This window comes from Geotrypetes seraphini, chromosome 4 (genome assembly GCF_902459505.1).
Source record: "Geotrypetes seraphini chromosome 4, aGeoSer1.1, whole genome shotgun sequence".
Classification (NCBI taxonomy): Eukaryota; Metazoa; Chordata; class Amphibia; order Gymnophiona; family Dermophiidae; genus Geotrypetes; species Geotrypetes seraphini.
This window is the reverse complement of record NC_047087.1, coordinates 15,005,305-15,030,678: the sequence shown is the minus strand read 5'-3', so window position 1 is coordinate 15,030,678 and position 25,374 is coordinate 15,005,305. Positions and strand designations below refer to the sequence as shown.

Below are 25,374 nucleotides of genomic sequence, written 5' to 3'. Positions count from 1 at the left end.
GAGAAGAGGGTAAAGCGTGGCAAGGGAGAGCATTCTGAACTTTTCCTTGACCAAACACTTGTTGAGGTCCCTGAGATCGAGGATGGGACGTAGGTCTCCTGTCTTCTTGGGTACCAGGAAGTAGCGGGAGTAGAATCCCTGACTCCTTTGGTCTTGGGGAACTTCTTCGATGGCATTGAGAAGAAGGAGGGATTGGACCTCCTTGAGGAGGAGGAGGGTTTGAGAGGAGTGAGAAGCAGACTCTACGGGAGGATTGTCTGGTGGAAGAGTCTGGAAGTTGAGGGAGTAGCCGTGGCGAATGATGGTGAGGACCCACTGGTCTGATGTGATGACCTCCCAACGGCTGAGAAAAAGTTGTAGGCGTCCCCCGATAGGTTGAGGAAGAGGTAACGCTGGTGAGAGACTGGCTATGCCCTGGAGAAAGGAGTCAAAAGGGCTGAGAAGGTTTTGACTGAGGGAGAGGCTTGGCAGGTTGATGAGATTGGAAGCGAGCCTGAGGTTGATGACGAGGTCGGCGAGGTTGTTGCGGAGGTGGATGGAGAGGTCTGGCTGAGAATCTGCGTTGGTAGGAAGACTGCTGTCTGTAGGGGCGAGCACGCGGAGTCTTCTTCTTCGGTTTGATGAGAGTATCCCACCTGGTCTCGTGAGCCGAGAGTTTCTGGGTGGTGGAGTCTAGGGACTCTCCGAAAAGTTCATCACCAAGACAAGGTGCGTTAGCCAGGCGGTCTTGGTGGTTAATGTCGAGGTCGGAAACTCTCAGCCAGGCCAGACGTCTCATGGCAACTGCCATGGCAGATGCTCGAGAGGTGAGCTCAAAAGAATCATAAATGGAGCGCACCATGAATTTGCGGAGTTGGAGCAGACTGGAAATATGTTGTTGGAAAAGAGGGACCTTACGTTCAGGAAGATACTTTTGTAATGAAGAAAGTTGCTGAACCAGATGCTTCATGTAGAAGGAGAAGTGAAAGGTGTAATTATTAGCTCTGTTTGCAAGTATTGCATTTTGATAAAGGCGCTTGCCAAATTTATCCATCGTTTTGCCCTCTCTGCCAGGAGGGGTGGAAGCATAAACACTGGAGCCCTGGGTTTTCTTCAAGGTGGACTCGACAAGAAGAGATTCATGGGGTAGTTGGGGTTTGTCAAACCCCGGGATAGGGATGACCCTGTAGAGACTATCCAGTTTTCTAGGGGCCCCCGGTACCGAGAGAGGGTTCTCCCAATTCTTGTAGAAAGTTTCCCGTAAGATGTCGTGGACGGGTAACTTTAGAAATTCTTTAGGGGGTTGCTCGAAGTCTAAGGCATCTAAGAAAGCCTGTGACTTCTTAGAGTCAGATTCTAACGGGATAGAGAGAGCCACTGACATTTCCCGAAGAAATTTGGTGAACGAGGATTATTCAGGTTTGGAACTGGTATCGATTGTCGAGGGTTCCTCGTCGGTTGATGAAGCCTCATCGTCGGTACCGGGTTGGGATTCTTCCCAGAGGTCCGGGTCCCTGACGTCGGTGTGTATAGGACGGGACGGTGGTGTGGATGTCTTAGAGAGAGATTTGCCAGAACGCATGGAGACGGTACCGGGGGAAGAAGAGCGGTGCCGGTCTCGGTCTTGGGAGGCTTGGTGTCGTTCCCGATGTCGGGGAGGATCGACATCAGAGTGTAGTTGCACGAGAGGATTGATTGGTTCCGCCGAGAGCACCGGCATGGACGTGTTTAATGGTACCGATGGAGTCGACTCTGGTGGTATGGTGCGAGGCCCGGGCCGGTCCGGTACCGGAAGGAGTGGGGCCAATATTGTTGGCAACAAGTGTTGGAGTTGTTGCTGTAGCTGCTCCTGCAATTGGGTTTGGAGGATGGCCGCTATGCGGTCATCCAGAGGAGGCACCGGTACCGCTTTTTTCTTTTTCAGTACCATAGGTGCCGCTCCACGCCCCGGCGATGAGGAGGCCGATGACGAGGCACTCACCGAAATCGGGGCAGAGCGTTCACGGGGTCGGCTTGATGCCGGGAGGACCGGCGTCGCCGCTGTGGCAGGAGGGCACTTAAGGGAAGTGGAAGGCTTCTTAGCCGGCTTACCTGACACTATCGACCCCGAGGAAGGATCAGGCAGTGTCGAGGTAGTCGGTGCCGACTTTAGCGGCGCCGTCGATGGTGTAGCAGACTCCATGGCAGATCCGGTACCGAAAAGGATATTCTGCTGGATCTGCCTATTTTTTAACGTACGTTTTTTTAAGAGTGGCACAGCGGGTGCAGGTGTCAGCCCGATGCTCTGGACCCAGGCACTGTAAACACCAATTGTGCGGGTCAGTGAGAGAGATCGGGCGTGCACACCGCTGGCACTTCTTAAAGCCCGGCTGAGGGGGCATGAATGGAAACACGGCCTCCGCAAAATCAAATCCGGAGGCCTGTATGTTGGCAATAGGCCCCGCCGGGGCCGGCCAGAAAAATAAAGGAAAAGACAAAATTAAAAGTTTTTTTGTTTTTTTTTTTAAATGAAACAGGAACCCGAAGGGAAAAAAGCAAAAAAGGAAGAAAATTACGCGAGCGGGAAGGCAAAAGTAGGATATTTCAACAGCCGTTGAAAGCACATGCGTCTTCTTCGCTCTGCGGAAACGAAGAAACTGGGGACCACGCTCTCCTCCGTCGAGCGGGAAGGCACCCGCGCATGCGCGGTGCGGTCAACTAGAACTTTCTAGTTAAAAGTGTCCGTACCGGGGCTCCGTTGGTGACGTCACCCATACGTTAAGAATATGCTGCCTGCTTGTCCTGGGATAAACTGTCTCTTAGACCAGGGGTAGGCAATTCCGGTCCTGAAGAGCCAGAGCCGGAGCCAGGTCAGGTTTTCAGGATAGCCACAATAAATATGCATGCGATAGACAAATTTTGCATCTCAAGGAAGCAGTGCATGCAAATCCATCTCATACATATTCATTTTGAATATCCTGAAAAACTGACCTGGCTCCAGCTCTTGAGGACCGGAATTGCCTAACCCTGTCCTAGACTAAAACCAAAAACAAGTCTCCTCTCAGGGTAGCGAAAAAAAAGTTCATACAGTATTACTCTAAGCCAGTGTCTCTCAAACTTTTTTGCTCCGGCACACTAAACAGAGCAAATGTTTTTCATGGCACATTATAACAATTGAAATTATAAAATTGCAAAACCAACAAAAAATTAAATTTGAGAGTTATTTATTTAAAAGTTCTTTAAGCTATGTATGGGTCATTGTAACAATGGTGAAACTAAGGGCTCCTTTTACTAAGGTGTGCTAGCCCGATTAAAAAAAAAAATAATAAACCCCCCCTCCTTCCCCAAACACCCCCCAAAAATTTGCCCCATAGCCATGTTTTAAAAAATTATGGCAGGAGGGTTCCCACTCCCTACTGCCATCGGTCCCACCCAAAACCAAACGTAACGGCAGGAGGGATCCCAACTCCCTGATGCCAACCTCCCCCCCCCCCGGGACGCCCCCTCCACGTACTTTTAACGTAGCAGGAGAGGTGCTCAATTCCTCTTGCTCCAATGCCTCCCATGACGAATCTGAGGCCTTAAGCCAATCCCCGGTTTAGCTCCCAAATATATACAGTGGTACCTTGGTTTACGAGCATAATTTGTTCCAGAAGCATGCTCATAAACCAAAATACTCGTATATCAAAGAGAGTTTCCCCATAGGAAATAATGGAAAATCGATTTGATACGTTCCCACCCACCCCCACCCCTGAGGCCAGCGGCGCTGCTCCCCCCCTGCTCACAAAGGCACCCCCGCTCGAATCCGCACCCCCCCCCAGCAAGAACAGGCACCCCCCTCCTGACCAACTTTAACTCACCCCCGTCTGGCACCGGCAAAAGAACCGGCATCACTCCCCCCCCTGTTCGCAAAGGCCCCCCCAGCTCGAATTGGCACCCCTCCCCCCACGAGAACAGGCACCCCTGCCCGACCAACTTTAACTCACCCCCTCCCCCCGTCTGGCACCGGCACGCAGCACATAGGATGTTCCGGTGCCGCTTCAAGATCTTCTTCCTGCCTCTGCCGGCTTTGAGCATGCATCTGCGCATGCTCAAGCCCTTCTAATTCTCCCTCTCGCCGAGATGATCCGGTACATAAACTGAAGACGAGACGAGACTAGTATTAAGACAAAAGCAACTTCCTGTTTTGAGCTCAATAACAGCATTACAAAATCTAGTAAACAGAGACAAACACTTTATTCATGCTTCCTTGAGTAACAAGTGTTTGTCTCTGTTTACTGCATTTTATAACTCTGTTATTTCTGAGCTCAAACAGGAAGTTGACTTTGTCTTGTCGTCACTCTGACACGGCCCCTGTCAGGTCCAATAAAAGCTGCTTCCTTCCATATTTGGCTTCTCCCATTTGTTCCATCTGTGGCCCACTACACTGTCCTCATCCTATGTAAATAAGGGTGCCCAGCAAACAGAATTAGAGGGTAAATATTTTTGATATGGACCAAAGCACTGAACACCTTCAAGAACTCCTAGGGGAACCCAGATTTCTACACTTTGCTCCCCACTTTGATTTTCACTCATCCTGCAGATTAACAGAGCAGGTCACTTTCCTAATTATGAGTGTGGAGTATGTGGTAGAGAGCTGCACGGGAATGGGGCCATTGGGAATCCCGCAGGTTCCCCCTTGGGGTCACGGGGATCCTGTGGGGACGCCTCCTAGGGTCGCGGGGTTCGAAGCAACTCAAGCCGCGAGACTCATCTTCTTTCTCTTACCTGCTCTGCCACAGCACACAGCCGACCAGAAGTTTTCCCCGATGTCAGCGCTGATGTCAGAGGGAGGGCTTAAGCAAAGCCCTCCCTCCCTCCGACGTCAGCGCTGACATTGGGAAAGACTTCCAGTTGGCTATGTGTGCTGGGGCAGTGCAGGCAGGCAGGAGGCACCTTCTTCAGGAACTGGACCCCAGAGAAAAAGCCACCACGGGTCGAAAATCTACGAGTTGGCTAGGCAAAAAGGGGGAGGAGCCAGAGTAACACGGAGCCTTTCTTTCATTCTCACTCCAACCATGATGCCAGAAGACAGGAAACAGCTGATACACCGATTTAAGTAAAACAGAACAGCGATGGAAAAAAAAGCAGCGGTTACAAAGTTCACCCGAAAGCAGATAAAAGGTAAGAAAAGCTCAGATAAGAGAGTTCCACTTGATCAGGTCACTCAACCCCAATGGTTTAACTGCCTGCAGTTCAAAGATCCAAAACTGCTCACGCAATTGTATGCAAGCTATTTTATCCCCATGGAAGTTACTGGGGATCTGTTCGATCACCAACCATCTAAGGTCAGCGAATCCATGTTGGTATTCAGTACAGCAACTCACCATTGGGGATGTCAAGGCAAAAGTATTAATCCCGCTTTTGTGCTTAGCAAGGCAGATCTTAATCTGTCTGCTAGTACGATCCACGTATATCTTGTGGCATGGACAGACAATGACATAGATCACCCAAGATGAGGCACAAGTAGTCACATATCTAAGGCATGAACTTGGGAAAGAGGATGGAGGAAGGGAGGGAAAGAGATGCTGAGGTAGGGGAGGGAGTACGTTTTTGGACACAAGGCATGAACTTGGGAAAGAGGATGGAGGAAGGGAGGGAAAGAGATGCTGAGGTAGGGGAGGGAGTACGTTTTTGGACACAAGGCATGAACTTGGGAAAGAGGATGGAGGAAGGGAGGGAAAGAGATGCTGAGGTAGGGGAGAAAGTACATTTTTGGACACAAGGCATGAACTTGGGAAAGAGGATGGAGGAAGGGAGGGAAAGAGATGCTGAGGTAGGGGAGGGAGTACGTTTTTGGACACAAGGCATGAACTTGGGAAAGAGGATGGAGGAAGGGAGGGAAAGAGATGCTGAGGTAGGGGAGAAAGTACATTTTTGGACACAAGGCATGAACTTGGGAAAGAGGATGGAGGAAGGGAGGGAAAGAGATGGTGTGTACACGGGAATGGAAGAAAGGAGAATTTTTGGTCATAGGGAGGGAGTGAGGTACAGATGAGAGGGAGAAATATTGTGGTGGAAAGGGAACAGTGGGACAGATTGAAATGGATGCAAGAGGGAGGAATGTTGGACATAGTGGTGAAGGGAAAGGAGGGAGAGATGTGGCATGGTGCTGGAGAGGAGTGATAGAAGAAGAAATGTTGGGCATGGGGCTGGTGGGCAGGCAGGCATGAAAGATGAGAAAGGGATAAATGATGGACCATGGTAGGAGGAACCAATGGACAGCAACAGAAGATGGGAAAGCGGAAAAAAGAAACTGGGACCAACTTTATGGAAAAATAAGTCTCCAGACAACAAAGGTAAAAAACGGAATTTATTGACTAAAATATGTTAGCTTTGGGAAATGTATATAGCAGATGTCTTTGTATTGTGTTCAAAAGAAAAGGAAATGCATTTCTGGTTTTATTTCTACAGTGTTGAAGTACTTGCTGACCCTTGCTGTGACTGGTGGGGATCCCCAAGCACCGCCAGCAGAGGACCTCCTCTAGAGACGGCCAGAACTCCCCTCCACCAAGAACAGCAGTCGCTGGCAACATCAATGAGTCACTGAGGTGCCAGCATCTGTGACTCAGGGACGCTACTGCTGCCTGCCAAGCTTGGCAAAAGGGACCCCCGGTCAACTGCAAAGGAAGTCCTCAGCTGACAGCTTGGGGGTTCTCATCAGCTGAGTATTTATATTTTATATTTACATTAGAGGTTCTGGTAGAAACCCATTTACATAGTATGTATTCTTCCCAATTAATATTTCCAAATTAATAAAGTCTCTTTGCTTATTTGTAAATGGGTCTCTACCAGAGCCTTTAATTCAGTAGCATAATTAAATGAAATAACTATTTCTGAAGTTTACAGGGACGGGTGGGGATGGAGGGGATTCCTCGCGGGGACGGGTGGGATTCCTCATGGGGACGGGTGGGATTCCTGTCCTCGCGCAACTCTCTAGTATGTGGCACAGTGGTTAGAGCTACAGCTTCAGCATCCTGACGCTATGGGTTCAAATCCCACGCTGCTCCTTGTGACCTTGGGCAAGTCACTTAATCCCCCAATGGCCCAGGTACAGGACAGACAGGGAAAAATGTTTGAGTGCCTGAATGTAAACCACTTGGGCTATAAGTGGTATAAAAATATTAAAATTAAATAAATATTGGCAATATAGCAACAAGAAAAGAAGGTGGCAGAATTGTCGTCTGCAACTCACCTCGCAGGAAATGATGCGTGTCGAATATCTTGACCACTTCGTCCTTTTCTAGCTTGGCAGGCCTGGCCCTGTGTGAGGTGCAGTTCCCGCTCCAGAAGACCCTGCCCTGACACAACCTCTTGATGAACACGCCCTGCCTGTTGCTGTGCACCAGCACCCCACGTTCCAGGTGACCGAAGAGCTTCTTGGTGACCTGCCGCTGGCGTTCATTCTGGATGCAGTCTGCAGAGGGGAAGCAGATGTTCTCCATGCTCTCCGGCTGATACGCCTTCTCGTGAAAAGGAGCATGGTTCACAGAGATCCTGCAGCCATCGGGATGAGATGTGGTGATGTGGCCTACCAGCTTCCCTCCGTAATAGAAACGGATCAACATCTGAGAAAAGCCTAAAGAAATGTAGATTAGGCATGTAAGAATATAGATATAAATGTTACTAAATACAGCAAAACTCCTCGATATCATCCCAGGCTTATAAGTTACATCTAATATAATAAAACGGTAAGCCGCGCATGCGCACTTCCTAAGCGTGCGTCCGTTTTCCGTGAGCTGTAGCATACATAGGAAGTGCACATGCGCGGCTTACGGTCTGGCCTCATAAGGCAAGACAAGTTGATGTCGGCCACGGCGGCTGCTGGCCGCCCCAAGCTCGCTCTCTCTCTGGCGGCCCGAGGCGGATGTCGGCCGCGGCAGCTGCTGGCCGCCCGAAGCTCGCTCTCTATCTTCCTCCCCCCCCAGGCGGATGTCGACCGCGGCGGCTGCAGGCCGTTAACATAAGTAGGCCATGGAGTTCAGCAGGAAGGTATGGGGGGGAGGAAAATACTGCACAGGGAAGTGGGGTGGGAGGGAAATGCTGTAAAACACGGAAATGGAGGGCCAGAAAAGGGGTTGATGGACAAGGGAACAGGTGCTGAGGAACAGGGAGGGGGGGGGGCAGAAAAATGAAGACAGGGGGAACAGGAAGGAGGTGATGATGGACAGGGGGAGGTAAAACAAAGGGAGAAGGGCTTCTGCTGGATAAGGTGAGCAGTGATGGGGTGGTGGAGGACACAGGGGAGGTAAAAGGAAGGGAGAATGGACAGGGGGAGCAGGCAAGGGGTGGTAGTGGACAGCCAAGGACAAAAAAAAAACAAAAAAAAAAAAAAACAGATAGAAATACAGAAAGCGGCTAAGGAGAGAGAGAAAAAAATAAAGACAGACACACACACATATATTCTAGCACCCGTTAATGTAGCGGGCTATAAGACTAGTATTAGATAATGGCGGCTAGCTTGAATTAGCCAGCAAGGGGGCAAGATTGCGACTGCTCCTCTCTGCAAAATTTCTCCCTCTTCCCCATGCCTGCTTAAATATTTTGAGCTGAAGCACTCGATGCTTGCTTTCCATCCTCAGGCTATATAGGGATCCCTCTGTGTATGCCCCATTCTTTTGTATCAGGAAACAAAAAAAAAAAAAAAAAAGAGAGAAACTGCAGAGATGGATGTACAAAATGCCAAGTCTTTAATCAATACGTAAGCAGTTTGTATCCAAAGAATATGGTCCACATAGGGTTATAGACCAGGACCCGACACAGTCTGTGTTTCAAAAAAAACACTCCTTTCCTCAGGGGTCCTAAAGCTTTCAGTATAGTACTGCGAAGGAGCTTACCGGATTCTTCTTTCTATCTACCAAATTGCACTTTTTTTTATCCAATTGTATACCATATGGCTCCCTAGAATGTGGTTTTAATACCTTTAGGACCCCCTGAGGAAAGAGGAACTGCAGTTCTGTTGGATTTTTTTTTTTTTTTTTTGCTTGCGCTTGCCACGCTTGTGTATTTCATCACGGCTGGTTATCTGCCACCTTCTCTGGAAGGTCATACCAGGCAGCCACCACTCCAGATGTTTCCTGAGAATGTTCCCAAGTCTACCTACCAGAAGCTTCATCTCATGAATGAAGAGAATCATTGAGCATCTACAATTAACATCACCCTTTGCCTACACAGCCACTAAGATAATATTATAATACAAAGTAAGACTCCACCTGTTGTTATACTTGGTTTGAAGTCATGAAGGGTATTAGAAATCAGTGTAAAGAAGTGAACTCCATCAAAGACTAAAAGATACCCAATGAAGTTACAGGAAAATACTTTTAAAATCAATAGGAGGACATATTGTTTCACTCAACGAACTTGCTTCACTCTGAAACTTGTTGCCACAGGACGTGGTTAAAATGATTAACGCAGAGGGCTTAAAAAAAAAAAAGTTTTGGATGAGTTCCTGGAGGAAAAGTCAATAGTCTGCTACTGAAACAGACATGGGGGAAGCTACTGCTTGCCCTGGGATCAGAAGCATGGAATCTTATTATTCTTTGGGATTCTGCCTGGAATCTTGTTATTCTTTGAGATTCTATAAGGAATGTTGCTACTTTTTGGGATTCTGCCAGGTAGATGTGACCTGGATCGGCTACTGTTGGAAACAGGATACAATAACAACAATTTATTATTTCTATAGCACTACCAGACACACGTAGCGCTGCACATTATACATGGAAGAGACAGTCCCTGCTCAGAAGAGCTTACAATCTAATTATGACAGATACACAGAGGGGGCTAAAAAGTGGTAGGTTGGTTGGATCAATGTTTAACCCTACGATCCTTATGGTCCTGAAAGGGTTAAATGCAGCTTCAAATAAGCAGGAAAATTTAACCCTTTCAGGACCAAGGGACATATTTGTCCCATAACTTTAAAATCCTATAAATTTTGATTGGGATAGTCTACAGTTCTAAATTTGATATGTACGGATTCCATATGATACTGCCTTTATGTAAACAAACTGGTTCCGACATTCATTCATTGGCGTCGTTGCCAGATTGACGAGAAGATTCACTTGCCACACTGTCCATAAGCCAGAAGTTTGATTTTTTTTAAAAAAAATAATGATATTTCACAAAAAAAATCAATTTTTTGGCATCTGCAAGCCCTTTTTACCATAAAAATGTCGTCAAAACCACAAAAATTGGCCTACGATCCTTATGGTCCTGAAAGGGTTAAATGCAGCTTCAAATAAGCAGGAAAATTTAAAAAATTTTCCCTGAATCTATTACTACTATTACTAATTATTTCTACAGCACTACCAGAAATGCAGCGCTGTACAGTCATGAAGAAGACAGTCCCTGCTCAGAAGAGCTTACAATCTAAACAGTTAAGGGGAACAGTTAATCTGCTGGCTAGTTTGGTGGGAAGTGGGGCACAGGGTCATGGATTGGGCTATATCAAAAAGGTGGGTTTTCACTTTGCTTTTAACCATGGGAAGGAAAGGGAAGGGGCTTGGCGGACAAACTCAGGTAGTTTATTTCAGGCACAGGGGGCAACTAGATGAAAAGAATGAAGTCTGGAATTGGCAGTGAGGAGAAGGGTACAGCTAAGAGCAGCTTATCTGAGGAATGGAGTTCTCTGAGAGGTGTTTAAGGAGAAAGAAGAGGAGAGAGATTGAGGGGCAGCAGAATGAACACACTTGTAGGTCAACAATAGGAATTTGAACTGAATGCAAAGATGGATACGGAGCCAGTAAAGTGATTTAAGGAGATGAGTGACATGAGTGTAGCGAGGTTGGTAGAAGATGAGTCGTGCAGTAGAGTTTTGCACAGGCTAGATGGGCCATGGGTCTAACTCTGGTATGGCTATTCTTATGTTATCCATGTTACCCCTGGAAAATGACGCTGACCCCAATATTCAAAAGATTCATGCTTCTAATTTTGAGAGCTATGCTAAAATTGGCCTCTCTGAAAATTTAGTAGGGCCAAGTGCACAACTTCTACTCAAAATTACATTAAACTCTTAAATTTAGAAGCATAAAAAGTGGGTGTCAACATGGACAGATTTAAGGTGGGGAAAAAAGGACAGAGCTTTGCATTGGATTTTCATCACCAAGCTTATAAATTAAGTTCATAAATCTATGCAAATGAATGGCAATCTTAAATATATAAGCATTTAAGGTTTTTTTTTAAGCCCCTAAGCCTCTCTGTTATCAACCTGCGCTGCCGAGCAGCCCGACCCAAATGCCAAGCCGCCCGTTCTATTCCTATGGTCGGCTCGGCATTTAGCTTACGCTGCTCGGCAGTGCAGCCTGATAAAAGGAGGAGATACAATTAAAGATGAATTTTTAGTTGAAAACCTACGCTCCTGGGTTTGGCTCAAAATAGGTTTAGGAGCATAAATTTAGAAGCTCGGCTTTTATTTTTGGTTAATAATCAGGTTCTATATAAATCACATCCTGTTCTCACAGAATCAAACAGAAAATAGGCAAGAAAGAAGATGCATTCATCAGACTAGGGAAGAGAGTGGGCTACAGTTATAACATCTGTTGTGTGAATTCAGCAAAATGAAGGCTTCAGTGAACTCAAGAGCAGCTACAGTGGTTCTGTTAGGAAGCAGAAGAGCTGTACCCAGGAGAAACTGAACCCAAGTAGTCTCTAAATGGGAAGAGACATTTCATCATCTCATCTTCCCTAGCCCTTTATTTGGCATGGATGCTCAGAAGCAACATGTGTCTTCTACGGCTCTTATGGGAGATCAGTGGAAGAATTTCTTATGAGCTGTATAAAAAGTGTGAAACAGCATCATGTGATTATACCTGAATAGTTTGGTTCATACACAGAAAAGCCATCCACCACGGGCACAACACCTAAGGAAAAAAAAATACAAATTAAGTCCTGATTTAATTAATGCTGATCCTGGGATTTTCCTTATTCTTGTGTGTATTATGTTTGTGAAGAAGCTTATATTTTTTTTAAATCTGCTTAAAACTGCCAGGATTGGTAGAATAGAAGTGTTTCAAATATCCTTTTTGGACTTCATCAGTGGTAACAAGCAAGAAAAAAAAAAATCCATGCCCTGCCTCCGTACAAGTACACCATTCAGTTAGAAGATAACTGTACATTCCCGAATCTGGTTACCAGAGCAGTTTATGTTCTCCAAGTTCTTTATACAAAGCGGCTCACAATAAATACACGCAAAATAAAGCAATAACACAGGCACAATAAAATAAAGAGACAATTACAAGCACTCAAATAAGAAACAGGACACTCAGTTCCTATACTTCATCTTACAGAATAAGTATCTGTTCCATAATCTTTCAAAATTACTGAAGTTTTCCTGCTGTTGTATATACCAGTGGCTCTCAACCCTGTCCCAGAAGACCACCTGCCAAGTCAGGTTTTCAGGGCAGCCCTAATGAATATACATGGAGCAGATTTGCATGCCTGTCTCCTCCATTATATGCAAATTTCTCATATGCATATTCATTAGGGCTAACCCAAAAACCCCAATGGCTGGTGGTCCTCCAGGACAGGGCTGGTAACCACTGGTATATACCACAGGACGTCGTTCTGTTCCCGAGGGCCTATTCAGGAAGACACTCTCGCCCTGGTTACTTTCAGCCTTAATACCTTTCACGTATTTAAACAGAGGAGAGACACAAAACACAACAGCGCTACACGTCTTATAAATTACTTTTGAGCTCTTCCTCTTTCCCTTTCTTCTTCTTTTCCACGTTTCTTTTCCTAATTCTTTTTTTTTTTTTTTATTATGTTGATATCTTTTTCATCATTGTATAAATTTATTAACCCATTATATACATTTGCTATGTAAATCCTCCCTCTTTTTTTTTTAATTTAAATTGTATTCTTTGTATAAATTGTATAAATTGCTTTGTATAAATTGCTAGTTTTATAGTATCTTATATGTTATTTCTTATTTTAGTATTATGTTTAATTTTATGTCACTTTTATATATTGTAATTCGCTTAGAAACAATTTTAATTAAGCGATTAATCAAATATAAATAAAACTTGAAACTTGTCTCAAAACCTCCATCTTAGGACAATGGTTCTCAACCCTGTGCTGGGCGACCCCCCAGCCAGTCAGGGTTTCAGGACATCTCTAATGAATATGCATGAGACACATCTGCACGCCCGTCTCCTCCATTATATGCAAAATAGGTCTCATGCGTATTCATTAGGGAAAACTTTCAAGCCGGACTGGCTGGGGGGGGTCCCCCAGGACAGAGTTAAGAACCGCTGGCTTATGACTCCGTCAGGGCTTTATTCTCCCAACAACGAAATCATAAACTAACTGATTCATTTTTTTTTCCTTTGTCTTCAATGGTTAATTTGTTAATAGCTCTTATTATTTAGGGAAAGGGAAAGGACTGGGGCTTGTATAATGCCTTTTTGTAGTTACACAACCACACTCAAAGCGGTTTATTTGCAGGTAGTCCAAGCATTTTTCCCCATCGGTCCCAATGGGTTCACAATCTCTGCGATGTACCTGGGGCAAAGGGTTTGAACCCACAGCTTCAGGGTACTGAAGCTGCAGCTCTAACCACGGCCCCCACACGCTCCTCTAAAACAATATGGGAAGTGAGCCGAGTATTGGAACAGCCGGGATACTGAGATCATGAGTGCGGCTTTCTTCTGGTGGGCGTTCTTTTGGCCAATAAGGTCATACTTTGTAAGTGGATGGGCAACGAGCCACCTGTTTTGCGCATATGGATTACCCACACGCTAGAGATGACCCACGGTGAGTGTATTCGCTGATCTCAGCGCGGGGCCTCTGTAGCTGCAAATGCTTCCCTTTGGAAAGGATTCTGTGCTCTGAATACGGGTTGCTCCACAGACTCCGGGTGGGTTGGATAAGGGGTGGGGGTGTTGATGGGAGGGAGGGGGGGGGGAAGTACAAAATGTGCAACTTGATCTTAGTGTTTAACCTACAGTTTCCTTTGTCACTCTGTAGATTGCGCTGGTCACCTGCAGAGCTTCAGGGAGGCTGCAGTTTGTCTTATTTTGGTGATTCTGTTATCCCATAGCTTTGGCTTTTGCCATTGGGTTGTATTCTGTTCCGAGTTGCTTTAAATAAAATTAAAAATCTTAAATTTGTTTTATTTTTTTTTCTTCTTTCATTATTTCTATTTCTTTGATTTTTGATCTTGGAAATGTATTACACGTTTTTTTTTTTATCAGGTACTTTAGCTAGATTGTGAGCCTTCTGGACAGAGAGGGTCATTTTTCTCAAGTACCTAATTTCATTTTAGTTTGATACATTGTAAACCCGCTTAGGTCAGTAAAATGCAGGAGCGGTAGATCAAATCTTAAATAAACACATAAACATTAAAAAAAAAGAAGTGAGCCAAGTATAGAACAATGAAGCCATTGTGACATCACTGATGTGGTTGGCTCTTATTGGTGGAATGAGGCATTATGGCATCAGGGAAAGGGATTTACCGCCTTTTTGTAGTTTTACAACCATATTCAAAGCGGTTTACATTCAGGTACTTCAAGCATTTTCCCTCTCTGTCCCGGTGGGTTCACAATCTATCTAATGTACCTGGGGCAGTGGAGGATTAAGTGACTTGCCCAGGGTCACAGGAAGCAGCGCGGGGGTTTGAACCCACAACCTCTGGGTTCTGAGGCTGTGGCTCTAACCACTGTTCCCTATTTTCTAGGTCTCCCTAAATCTATCGGGGGCTTAGTAATATAAGAGAATTTGTTCCTTGATTATTATTCCTAGTCATATCTCTTCAGTTGTTAAGACTGTATTGTTTTAAGATCAGGATGGTCTTAAAATTACGAGATCTGTTGTCACCTGCGAATTTCAGACTGGTTATGCAAAGCTATGTTTTGCCGCCCTTAAGATTATTATAATTCGCTTCTATGTAGCCTGCCGAAGAATTCATTAAGGGCTCTACAAGTGGCTCAGAACACGGCTGCTAGAATAATAGCCAGATTACCTCGCTAGTAACATGTCACACCTGTACTATTGGTTGCCAGTTGCATGGCGCATACAATTCAGAGACAGAAAGAGATGATGGTTACTGCGGATGGGCAGACTAGATGGGCCATTTGGCCTTTATCTGCCCTCATGTTTCCATCTAAGTATTGACCTTGGTTTTTAAATCTGTTTGTGACTTGTTACCGAAGGTGATTGCCTCTTTATTACAGTCATATGTACCTTGTCGCCCTCTAAGATCGCAAGCTAGAAACCTTTTGATTGTTTCTCCACTTCGTTCGGTCACTAAGGTCGTAAATCAATCCCGAATGTTTCAGGTGGCTGGACCTTCATTGTGGAACTCAATTCCAGACTCTTATTTGTTTAATTTCTGATTTTCGGGGGCATTCGGAGAAACTGAAGGGAGATAGGTTCAAAACAAATGCAAGGAAGTTTTTTTTCACCCAAAGGGTCGTGGACACCTGGAATGCGCTACCGGAGGAAGTGATCAGGCAGAGTACGGTACAGGGATTCAAACAGGGATTGGACGGATTCCTGAGGGATAAAGGGATCGTGGGATACTGAGAGAGGTGCTGGGATGTAACACAGGTATAGAAAGCTAACCAGGTAATAAGTATAGAAACCCAACCAGGTCGTGCATGTGCAAGACCGGAGGGTTAGGACTTCGATGGGAAGATAGGACTCAATGGGAAACCAAGGTGGCAAGGGAGCCCCTTCTAGTGATTCAGACAGGGCGTGACCTGTTTGGGCCGCCGCGGGAGTGGACTGCTGGGCAGGATGGACCTATGGTCTGACCTGGCGGAGGCACTGCTTATGTTCTTATGTTCTTTTTGGCCTTCCGGAAAAGTATGAAGGCTTTTTTTTCCTCCCAATTGGCCTTTTCAAACCTAGGCAATGTGTAATTTTAGCAGTTATTTGGCCTTATTTGTTTTAAGGAGCAGGCCTCAGGCTGTAAGTTACATATTGTATTGTATTGTGGTCTATTGAGTTTTGTTTTAATTATGTATGTATTGTTGTCACCCGCATAGATGCTGGATATGTGGGCTACAAGTGTTTTAAATAAATACATTTTTCTGTGCAAAGGTGTTGGCTTTGTATTTTGAGTAATTGTTAAAAGATAAATTTAAAAAAAGAGTCATAAATTGTTGTGTCTCAGGTAGGGTGTGTGTGTTTGCTTATCACTCCTGGAAACACTGATAAAACTAGCTGAAACAAACATATTAGAAGCTGGTGTTTCTTACCAACACTGGGTTGCTGTATCCACCACTCTTGCATTGGGTGATTTCTGCAGGTCTCCTGTACTGGAGAAGGACTTCTCTTTATGATTGTAAGGTATTCATCCACTGGGTTCTGGAAAATAAATGCAATTAAGAGTAAGAATTTTAAAAAAATATAATCGCGCAACTAGAATATAAGAATAGCTATACTGGGCCAAGCTAATGGTCCATTAAGCCCAGTTTCCTGTTTCCAACCGTAGCCAATTCAGGTCACAAGTACCTTGCAAAAAAACCAAATAGTAGCAACACTGCATGCTGCCGACTCCAGGGCAAGAAGTGGTTTCACCATGTGTGTCTCAATAGCACACTATGGACTTTTCCTTCAGGAACTTGTCCAAACTTTTTTGTAAGGCTCGGCTATACTGATCGCTGTAACCACATCCTCCAGCAATGGGTACGCCATCAAAAGCGCAGAGACAACGGCGTGCCACCATTTGAATGCAGGAGAAAAGCGCACCACTGCTTTTGCCGCTTTGAGGCGTTCCGTTTTTACACTCTGGGGGGATGTGGGAGGGAACCCCCCAACTACACTTAGAAGTCGTCGCGCTCCTGTTGGAGGTGTGGGGGAGGAACCCCCCTACACTGAAAACTCCCAAGAGCGAAAATGAGAAGGAGAACGGGAGTTTTCAGTATAGAGGGGGGGGAGTTCCCCCCACGCCCCCCCCCCCAACAGGAGCGCAAGGACTTCAACATCCCTTGTTAAAGTGCAAAAGGGAAGGCCTCGAAGTGGCGGAAGCGGCGGCACATTTTTCTCCTGCGCTGAAAGGGCGGCGCGGGATTGTGGGCACGTCGTTGTCCTCCACGGTTTTGACGCGTCACCCTAGCAATGAGTTCCAGAGCTTAACCATTCGTTGGCTGAAAAAAATAATTCCTTCTATTTGTTTTCAAGGTACTTCCACATAATTTCATTGAGTGTAATTTTTGAAGGAGCACTGAAGGATTTAAATTGCCCTACACTAACATAAATGGACCTCCCTTGTGCACAGAAGTCCTTCCTATCACAGTAACTAAGCTGTATCCACAAATAAGTCAGCTCTAAGCAAAGCAAACACCTCAGCACTCCTTGTAACACCAGGTGATCAGGCCAATATAAAGCACCGCTTTAATGGAAGGTTTAGGGGATCTACTCGGATATCTTGAGCCTTTTACAAGTTAGGATCAGACATTCTAAACAAGGTATTTCAAAGGTTAGTTAGAAAGCCCTGGAATGAATTTAGATGATGCTTTTACATAAATAGAAATGAAGGGAGAATGTATGATAAACCTTTTGCACTGGCACAAGCCTATGAATTATAAAAAAATAAAAAAAGTTATTTCAGCATAAGGAATGGGAAGAATGCAAGGAGGAAAGTGAAGAAATGTAATGAACTCCCCCCCTTCCCTCCGTTAGAACACACCCACCTAAAATAACCTAAAGCCTGAAGCTTATTGAGGCGCCCTGAATGCAATGCTTGCCATAACTGACTGAGACAGAAAGGAAAGTGTGTGGTAAAGTGGTTACAGCTACAGCCTCGGCTCCCTAAGGTTGTGGGTTCGAATCCTTCACTGCTCCTTGTGACCCTGGGCAAATCACTTAATCCCCATTGCCCCGGGAAAGTTAGGGAAAATGCTCGAGTACCTGAATAATTTGTAGGATTATGCAGAATATAAATTATTTAAGTAAAAGGAAAGGAGGAAGAACAGCCACCTCTTTCATCAGGTCATCGATTTCCGACTGGCTGCAGTCCATGTCCGTGACTTCGTTCAGGCTGCTGCTGCTGCTGCTTGCAATGACGATTTTACCTGAAGGAAAGCAAAGTTCAAGGTTGTTTAAGCAGACAAGACAACAGAAACCTGCTCGCCCGGACCTCACGTCTCCAATTCTGCACTCCAGGAGCCTTCGTAACAGAAGGTGCCAGAACTCGCTTGCACTGCCAGTGCTGCTGCAGCGAGAGAGAAGCCTGAAACCAAGCCTCAGGTTGAAGGTGAAAGAATTACGAAAGGGCATCACAAAAAAAAAAAAAAAAAACAGACATAGCTACAAATTTAGACTGCCTGTGTATGGAATGAAGAAGCAGCCTAATGTTCAATGCGGCAGCCTGAGAACCAGGTTCGATTCATACTGCAACTCCTTGTGACTCTGGACAAGTCACTTAACCCTGCCCCGGGGACAAAATAAGTACAGTAAAACCTTGGATTGCAAGTAACTTGGTTTGCAAGTGTTTTGCAAGACAAGCAAAACATTTAACTAAATTTTAATTTGATATACAGTGGTACCTTGGAATCCGAACTTAATCCATTCCAGAATCCCGTTCGAGTTCCAAAACATTCAAGTTCCAAGACATTTTGTCCCATTGAAAAGAATAGAAACTGGATTAATCCGTTCCTTGGTCCCCCAAACTCTAGAAGATCGGGCCTACCTGGCAGAAACAGCAAGATTGGGATCCCCAGCAGCAGAGGCAGCAAGATCGGGATCCCCAGCAGCAGAGGCAGCAAGATCGGGATCCCCAGCAGCAGAGGCAGCAAGATCGGGATCCCCAGCAGCAGAGGCAGCAAGATCGGGATCCCTAGCGGCAAGACAGCAAGATCGGCAATGGCAGCTACAAGTGGTGTTCAGCCCAAAGCTTCCCTCCCAGGCGGAAACAGGAAGCTGCATCAGAGGGGAAGCTTTGGGCTGAGCACTGCATGCAGTTCAGATTCCAAAGCAGCGTTCGGATTCCGGGGCAAAAATGAAGAAAAAAAAAAAGTTTGGATTCCAAATCGTTCGAGTTCTGGGGCGTTCAGATTCTGATGTACCACTGTACAAGCAATGTCTTGCAATACAAGTACAAACAGTATACATACATCACAACTGAGCCGATGGTTCTCTGATGCTGCAGGAGTGTAGTGACTGTTCTAAACAAGCAAGGAAGGTCTTGCAATACAAGTACATACAGTATTTTGTATTAAAGTTTTGGGGTTGTGGAGTTTCCATTATTTCCTATGGGGAAATTCGCTTTGATATGAGTGTTTTGGATTACAAGCATTACATTACATTACATTACTGATTTCTATTCCGCCTCAACCTTGCAGTTCTGGGGCGGATTACAAAAGAGACAACTGGACATTTCCAGGATAATTACAGAGAGAATTCTGGTCCTTTCCAGGAGAAGTTACAAGAGTAATGGAGCTGTATATTTCAAGAGCTACAAGATGCTGTACAAATAGGAAATAGTGCAGATCCAGTATATATACCGTTAGGGAAGCAGTTGACATGCTTGAGGCTAAAGAGAAGGGAACTGGTGAAGGGGGAGGAGGGGGAAGTTGCGTTGAGGGGGGTCCGGTTGGGGTTAAGCCATCTGTACAAACTTTTTGAATAGGTGGGTTTTGATTTCTTTACGAAAATATTTGTAGTTGTTTTCGGAATGAATTATGCTCACAAACCAAGGTTTTACTGTATCTGTATTTAAGAAGTTGCCTCCACTGGGTCAGACTGGAGGTCCATCTCGCCCAGCGGCCCGCTCCCGCGGCGGCCCACCAGGTCCTTGACCTGTGAAGTGAATTCTTGACCTTTATAACCTACCTCTACTTCTATAACCTACCTCTGCTGCTATCTGTACCCCTCAATCCCTTTATCCTTTAGGTACCTATCCAAACCTTCCTTAAAACCCTTTACTGTGCTCTCGCCTACTACAACCTTCGGAAGAGCATTCCATGCGTCCACCACCCTCTGGGTAAAAAAGAACTTCCTAGCATTGGTTCTAAACCTGTCCCCTTTCAATTTCTCCGAGTAAACTGCTTCGACTGTAGCCACAGAAAGGCGGCATATCAAATCCCAACCCCTTTACCTCCAGGATGTAGCAGAGCACAAAAGCTTCTTTACCAGAGATGAGAAGATTTCAACTGCATTGTACTTTGACCCATTGCCACTTCTGTGCTAAAGTTTGCAATTAAACTTAGCTAAGACAGGTTTATTTAATTCCCCAAAAGAGCTTAGAACGGGTTACAGGTTAAGCATACGTAATTTCAGCACAAGTTTACGATAAAAAAGTTTTTATCCTAACTAGTAAGCAGGGCTTCCGATTCTTGGTTATACAGCGCTGCGTACGTCTGATAGCGCTCTAAAAATAATTAGCACTACTTGTAGCCAAAAGACCTTGAAAATCCTTTTTCCTGAGGTACTCCACCGACATCATCTAGCTGCTGCTGCCGCCGCCAAGGGCCAAATGTCATTGCAGGGACTGCATCTGCCTGTTCTCCCCCCACCCCCACCCCTCTGTTCTGTCACAGATAATGAGGAAGAGTTCTCTTCACCACGTGTTTCTGCCACATGGTGCAAGAATTCTTGACTGGTCTAGTTGCCTCAAGTCTTAAGACCATGAAATGAGCACAGGAGCTCATGCACTGCACGGCTCAAGTCCATTATAGAGCCCTGTGGCAGGATCACAGTTCCCACAGTGCATTGGGAAAATTTATAAAGCCTAGGTTAGACTCAAGTCTCTCCCTCCCATAGGAGCCAGATCTCTCTGCTTTTCTAGAGCTATTGAAAGCAAGATAGCACAGTTACTTACCGTAACAGGTGTTATCCAGGGACAGCAGGCAGATATTCTTGACTGATGGGTGACGGCACCGACGGAGCCCCGGTACGGACAATTTTAGAGTGATTGCACTCTAAGAACTTGGAAAGTTCTAGCAGGCCGCACCGCGCACGCGCGAGTGCCTTCCCGCCCAACGGAGGCGTGCAGTCCCCAGTTAGGATAAGCCAGCTAAGAAGCCAACCCGGGGAGGTGGGTGGGACGCAAGAATATCTGCCTGCTGTCCCTGGATAACACCTGTTACGGTAAGTAACTGTGCTTTATCCCAGGACAAGCAGGCAGCTTATTCTTGACTGATGGGTGACCTCCAAGCTAACAAAAAGAGGGATGGTGGGAAGGTTGGCCATTAGGAAAACAAATTTTGCAAAACAGATTGGCCGAAGTGACCATCCCGTCTGGAGAATGCGTCCAGACAATAGTGAGATGTAAAAGTATGAACTGAGGACCAAGTGGCAGCCTTGCAGATTTCCTCAATAGGAGTGGAACGGAGGAAAGCTACAGATGCTGCCATAGCTCTAATTCTATGGGCTGTGACAGAACCTTCCAGAGTCAGTCCGGTCTGAGCATAACAGAAAGAAATGCAATTGGACAGCGTACGTTTAGAAACAGGATGTCCCAATTTATTCGGATCAAAGGACAGGAAGAGTTGAGGGAATGATCTGTGGGGCTTAGTACGGTCTAAGTAGTAAGCTAAAGCCTGCTTACAGTCCAAAGTATGCAAAGCCTGTTCTCCAGAGTGAGAGTGAGGTTTCGGAAAGAAAACAGGCAGAACAATGGATTGGTTGAGATGGAATTCAGAGACAACCTTAGGGAGAAACTTTGGATGTGTACGCAGAACCACCTTGTCATGATGAAAGAAGGTAAAGGGTGGGTCTGCTACTAGTGCATGGAGCTCACTGACCCTCCTGGCAGAGGTGAGAGCAATCAGGAAGAGAACCTTCCAAGTGAGAAATTTGAAAGAAGCCGTGGCCAAAGGTTCAAACGGAGGTTTCATTAAGGCTGAAAGAACCACGTTAAGATCCCAGATCACAGGAGGAGGTTTAAGAGGTGGTTTCACATTGAAAAGTCCTCGCATGAATCTGGAGACCAAGGGATGAGCTGAAAGGAGTTTCCCATGGACTGGCTCATGAAAAGCAGCAATAGCACTGAGGTGGACTCTGATGGAAGTAGACTTGAGACCAGAATCAGACAAAGAAAGAAGGTAATCCAACACGGTCTCCACAGCAAGGGACGTAGGATTATGATGATGAAGAAGACACCAGGAAGAAAACCGTGTCCACTTCTGATGGTAACATTGCAGAGTGGCCGGTTTCCTGGAGGCATCCAGAACAGAACGAACGGGCAGAGATAAAAGAGTATCATGTGAAGTCAGCCCGAGAGATACCAGGCTGTCAGGTGCAGAGACTGGAGGTTACATAGTAACATAGTAGATGACGGCAGATAAAGACCCGAATGGTCCATCCAGTCTGCCCAACCCGACTCAACTCAAATTATTTTTTTTTCTTTTTTCTTCCTAGCCACTTCTGGGCGAGAATCCAAAGCTCCACCCGGCACTGTGCCCGGGCTCCAACCGCCGAAATCTCCGTCAAGACCCACTCCAGCCCATCCACACCCTCCCAGCCATTGAAGTCCTCCCCTGCCCATCCTCCTCCAAACGGCCATGCACAGACACAGACCGTACAAGTCTGCCCAGTAACTGGCCTAGTTCAATCTTTAATATTATTTTCTGATTCTAAATCTTCTGTGTTCATCCCACGCTTCTTTGAACTCAGTCACAGTTTTACTCTCCACCACCTCTCTCGGGAGCGCATTCCAGGCATCCACCACCCTCTCCGTAAAGTAGAATTTCCTAACATTGCCCCTGAATCTACCACCCCTCAACCTCAAATTATGTCCTCTGGTTTTACCATTTTCCTTTCTCTGGAAAAGATTTTGTTCTACGTTAATACCCTTTAAGTATTTGAACGTCTGAATCATATCTCCCCTGTCTCTCCTTTCCTCTAGGGTATACATATTCAGGGCTTCCAGTCTCTCCTCATACGTCTTCTGGCGCAAGCCTCCTATCATTTTTGTCGCCCTCCTCTGGACCACCTCAAGTCTTCTTACGTCTTTCGCCAGATACGGTCTCCAAAACTGAACACAATACTCCAAGTGGGGCCTCACCAATGACCTGTACAGGGGCATCAACACCTTCTTCCTTCTACTGACTACGCCTCTCTTTATACAGCCCAGAATCCTTCTGGCAGCAGCCACTGCCTTGTCACACTTGGGATGCAGAAGGGTCTCCTGATGTTGTGTGAGCAGAGAAGGAAATTGTGGAAGTAGAATAGATTCCCTGGAACTGAGTTGAAGTAGAAGGGAGAACCAATGTTGCCTGGGCCACCGTGGCGCAATCAGAATCATGGTGGCCTGTTCCCTCTGGAGCTTGAACAAGGTCCTGAGCATGAGAGGCAGAGGAGGGAAAGCATACAGGAAGAGATTGGACCAATCCAGGAGAAATCCTCTGCCAGACGGTGAGGAGAGGAGAGTCTGGAGCAGAAGTGGGGCAGCTGATGATTGTGAGGAGCTGCAAAGAGGTCTATCTGAGGAGTGCCCCACTGAGCGAAGATGGACTGCAGAGTAAAAGGATCGAGTGTCCACTCGTGAGGCTGGAGAATTCTGCTGAGCTTGTCCGCGAAGGAATTCTGTTCTCCCTGAATGTAGATAGCTTTTAGGAATAGGTGGTGATCTGTGGCCCAAGCCCAAATCTTCTGGGCTTCCTGGCACAAGAGGCGAGAGCCCGTCCCACCCTACTTGTTGATGTAGTACATCGCAACTTGATTGTCTGTGCACAGTAGAAGGACCTGAGGAAAGAGAAGATGCTGGAAGGCCTTGAGGGCATAAAACATCGCTCTGAGTTCCAGGAAGTTGATGTGATGTTTCATTTCCTGGGCTGTCCAAAGTCCTTGAGTTTGGAATTCGTTCAAATGAGCTCCCCAGGCATAAGGGGAGGCGTCGGTGGTGATGACAAGTTGATGAGGAGGTAGATGGAACAAAAGACCTCTGGAGAGATTTGAGGATATCAACCACCATTGTAGAGACTGATGAAGAGAGGATGTCACAGATATGTGTCGTGAGCAAGGATCCGTCGCTTGGGACCACTGGGTCGCTAGGGTCCATTGAGGAGTGCGTAGGTGGAGACGTGCGAAGGGTGTGACATGAACTGTGGAGGCCATGTGACCCAAGAGTATCATCATTTGCTTGGCAGAGATGGAACGTTGATGAAGCACCTGCTGACACAGAGATTGGAGAGTGTGAAGACGGTTGGACGGCAGAAAAGCTCTCATGAGGACTGTGTCCAGCACCGCTCCAATGAATTGAAGTCTCTGAGTGGGGATAATATGAGATTTGGGTAGATTGATCTCGAACCCCAGAAGTTGTAGAAACATGTTGGTCTGGTTGGTGGCCTGGAGTACTATCTGAGAAGAATTGGCCTTTATCAACCAATCGTCCAGGTAAGGAAACACCTGAAGGTGGTGGGAACGTAGAAAGGCGGCCACCACAATCAGACATTTGGTGAACACTCTTGGAGAGGAGGCCAGACCGAAGGGTAGCACTTTGTATTGGTAATGACAATGGTTGATCATGAAGCGTACTGTCTGGAGGTACTGTCTGGAGGCCAGATTGACCGGTATGTGAGTGTATGCTTCTTTGAGATCTAGGGAACATAGCCAGTCGCCTTGATTGAGAAGAGGATAAAGAGTAGCTAGAGAAAGCATCTTGAATTTCTCTTTTACCAAGCATTTGTTGAGATCGCGAAGATCTAAAATGGGTCTGAGATCTCCTGTCTTTTTGGGAACTAGAAAGTAACGGGAGTAAAATCCCTGCCCCTTTTGATCCAGAGGAACTTCCTCTATGGCGTTCAGAAGAAGGAGGGATTGAACCTCTTGAAGAAGGAGGGAAGACTGAGAAGTGTTCAAAGCAGACTCTCTTGGCAGACTTTGGGCAGGAAGAGTCTGGAAATTGAGAGAGTAGCCGTGGCGGATGATGTTGAGGACCCACTGATCCGAGGTGATGATTTCCCAACGGCTTATGAAATGAGTAAGGCGTCCTCCTATGGGCTGCTGAAGATGGGCAGAAGGAGGGAGACTGGCTATGTCCTGGAGAACCAAGTCAAAAGGGTTGAGTTGATTTCTGTGAAGGGGGAGGTTTCACCTGCTGTTGCTGCTGTGCTGGTCTAGCAGCTTGCCTCTGTTGTTGCCTCTGACGCCTGGGTTGCTGCTGGGTCTGAGGTAAAGGACGAGCCACAAATCTACGTTGATAGGCCAATTGTTGGCGAAAAGGCCTAGTAGGTGGGGTCTTCTTCTTTGTCTTAAGGAGAGTGTCCCATCGAGTCTCATGAGCTGAGAGTTTCTGAGTAGTGGAGTCCATGGATTCTCCAAACAGCTCATCCCCCAAACAAGGTGCATTGGCCAGTCGATCTTGATGATCGACATCGAGTTCTGAAACTCTGAGCCAGGCCAGTCGCCGCATAACTACCGACATAGCCGTGGCCCTAGAGGTCAGCTCAAAGGTGTCATAGATTGATCTGACCATGAACTTGCGCAGTTGTA

General features: G+C 46.1%; 1 protein-coding gene across 1 annotated transcript in view; it reads right to left on the bottom strand.

The window, feature by feature from the left end:
- IRF8 (interferon regulatory factor 8) overlaps positions 1 to 25,374 on the bottom strand; it is a 71,468-nt gene that overhangs the window by 7,307 nt on the left and 38,787 nt on the right. Inside the window, exons 4-7 of the mRNA XM_033942994.1 lie at positions 17,917 to 18,011; positions 16,194 to 16,302; positions 11,802 to 11,852; positions 7,193 to 7,576 (exon numbers count right to left, since the gene is read on the bottom strand). Coding sequence (XP_033798885.1) covers positions 7,193 to 7,576; positions 11,802 to 11,852; positions 16,194 to 16,302; positions 17,917 to 18,011 — 639 coding nt within the window. The remainder of the gene's footprint in view (positions 1 to 7,192; positions 7,577 to 11,801; positions 11,853 to 16,193; positions 16,303 to 17,916; positions 18,012 to 25,374) is intronic.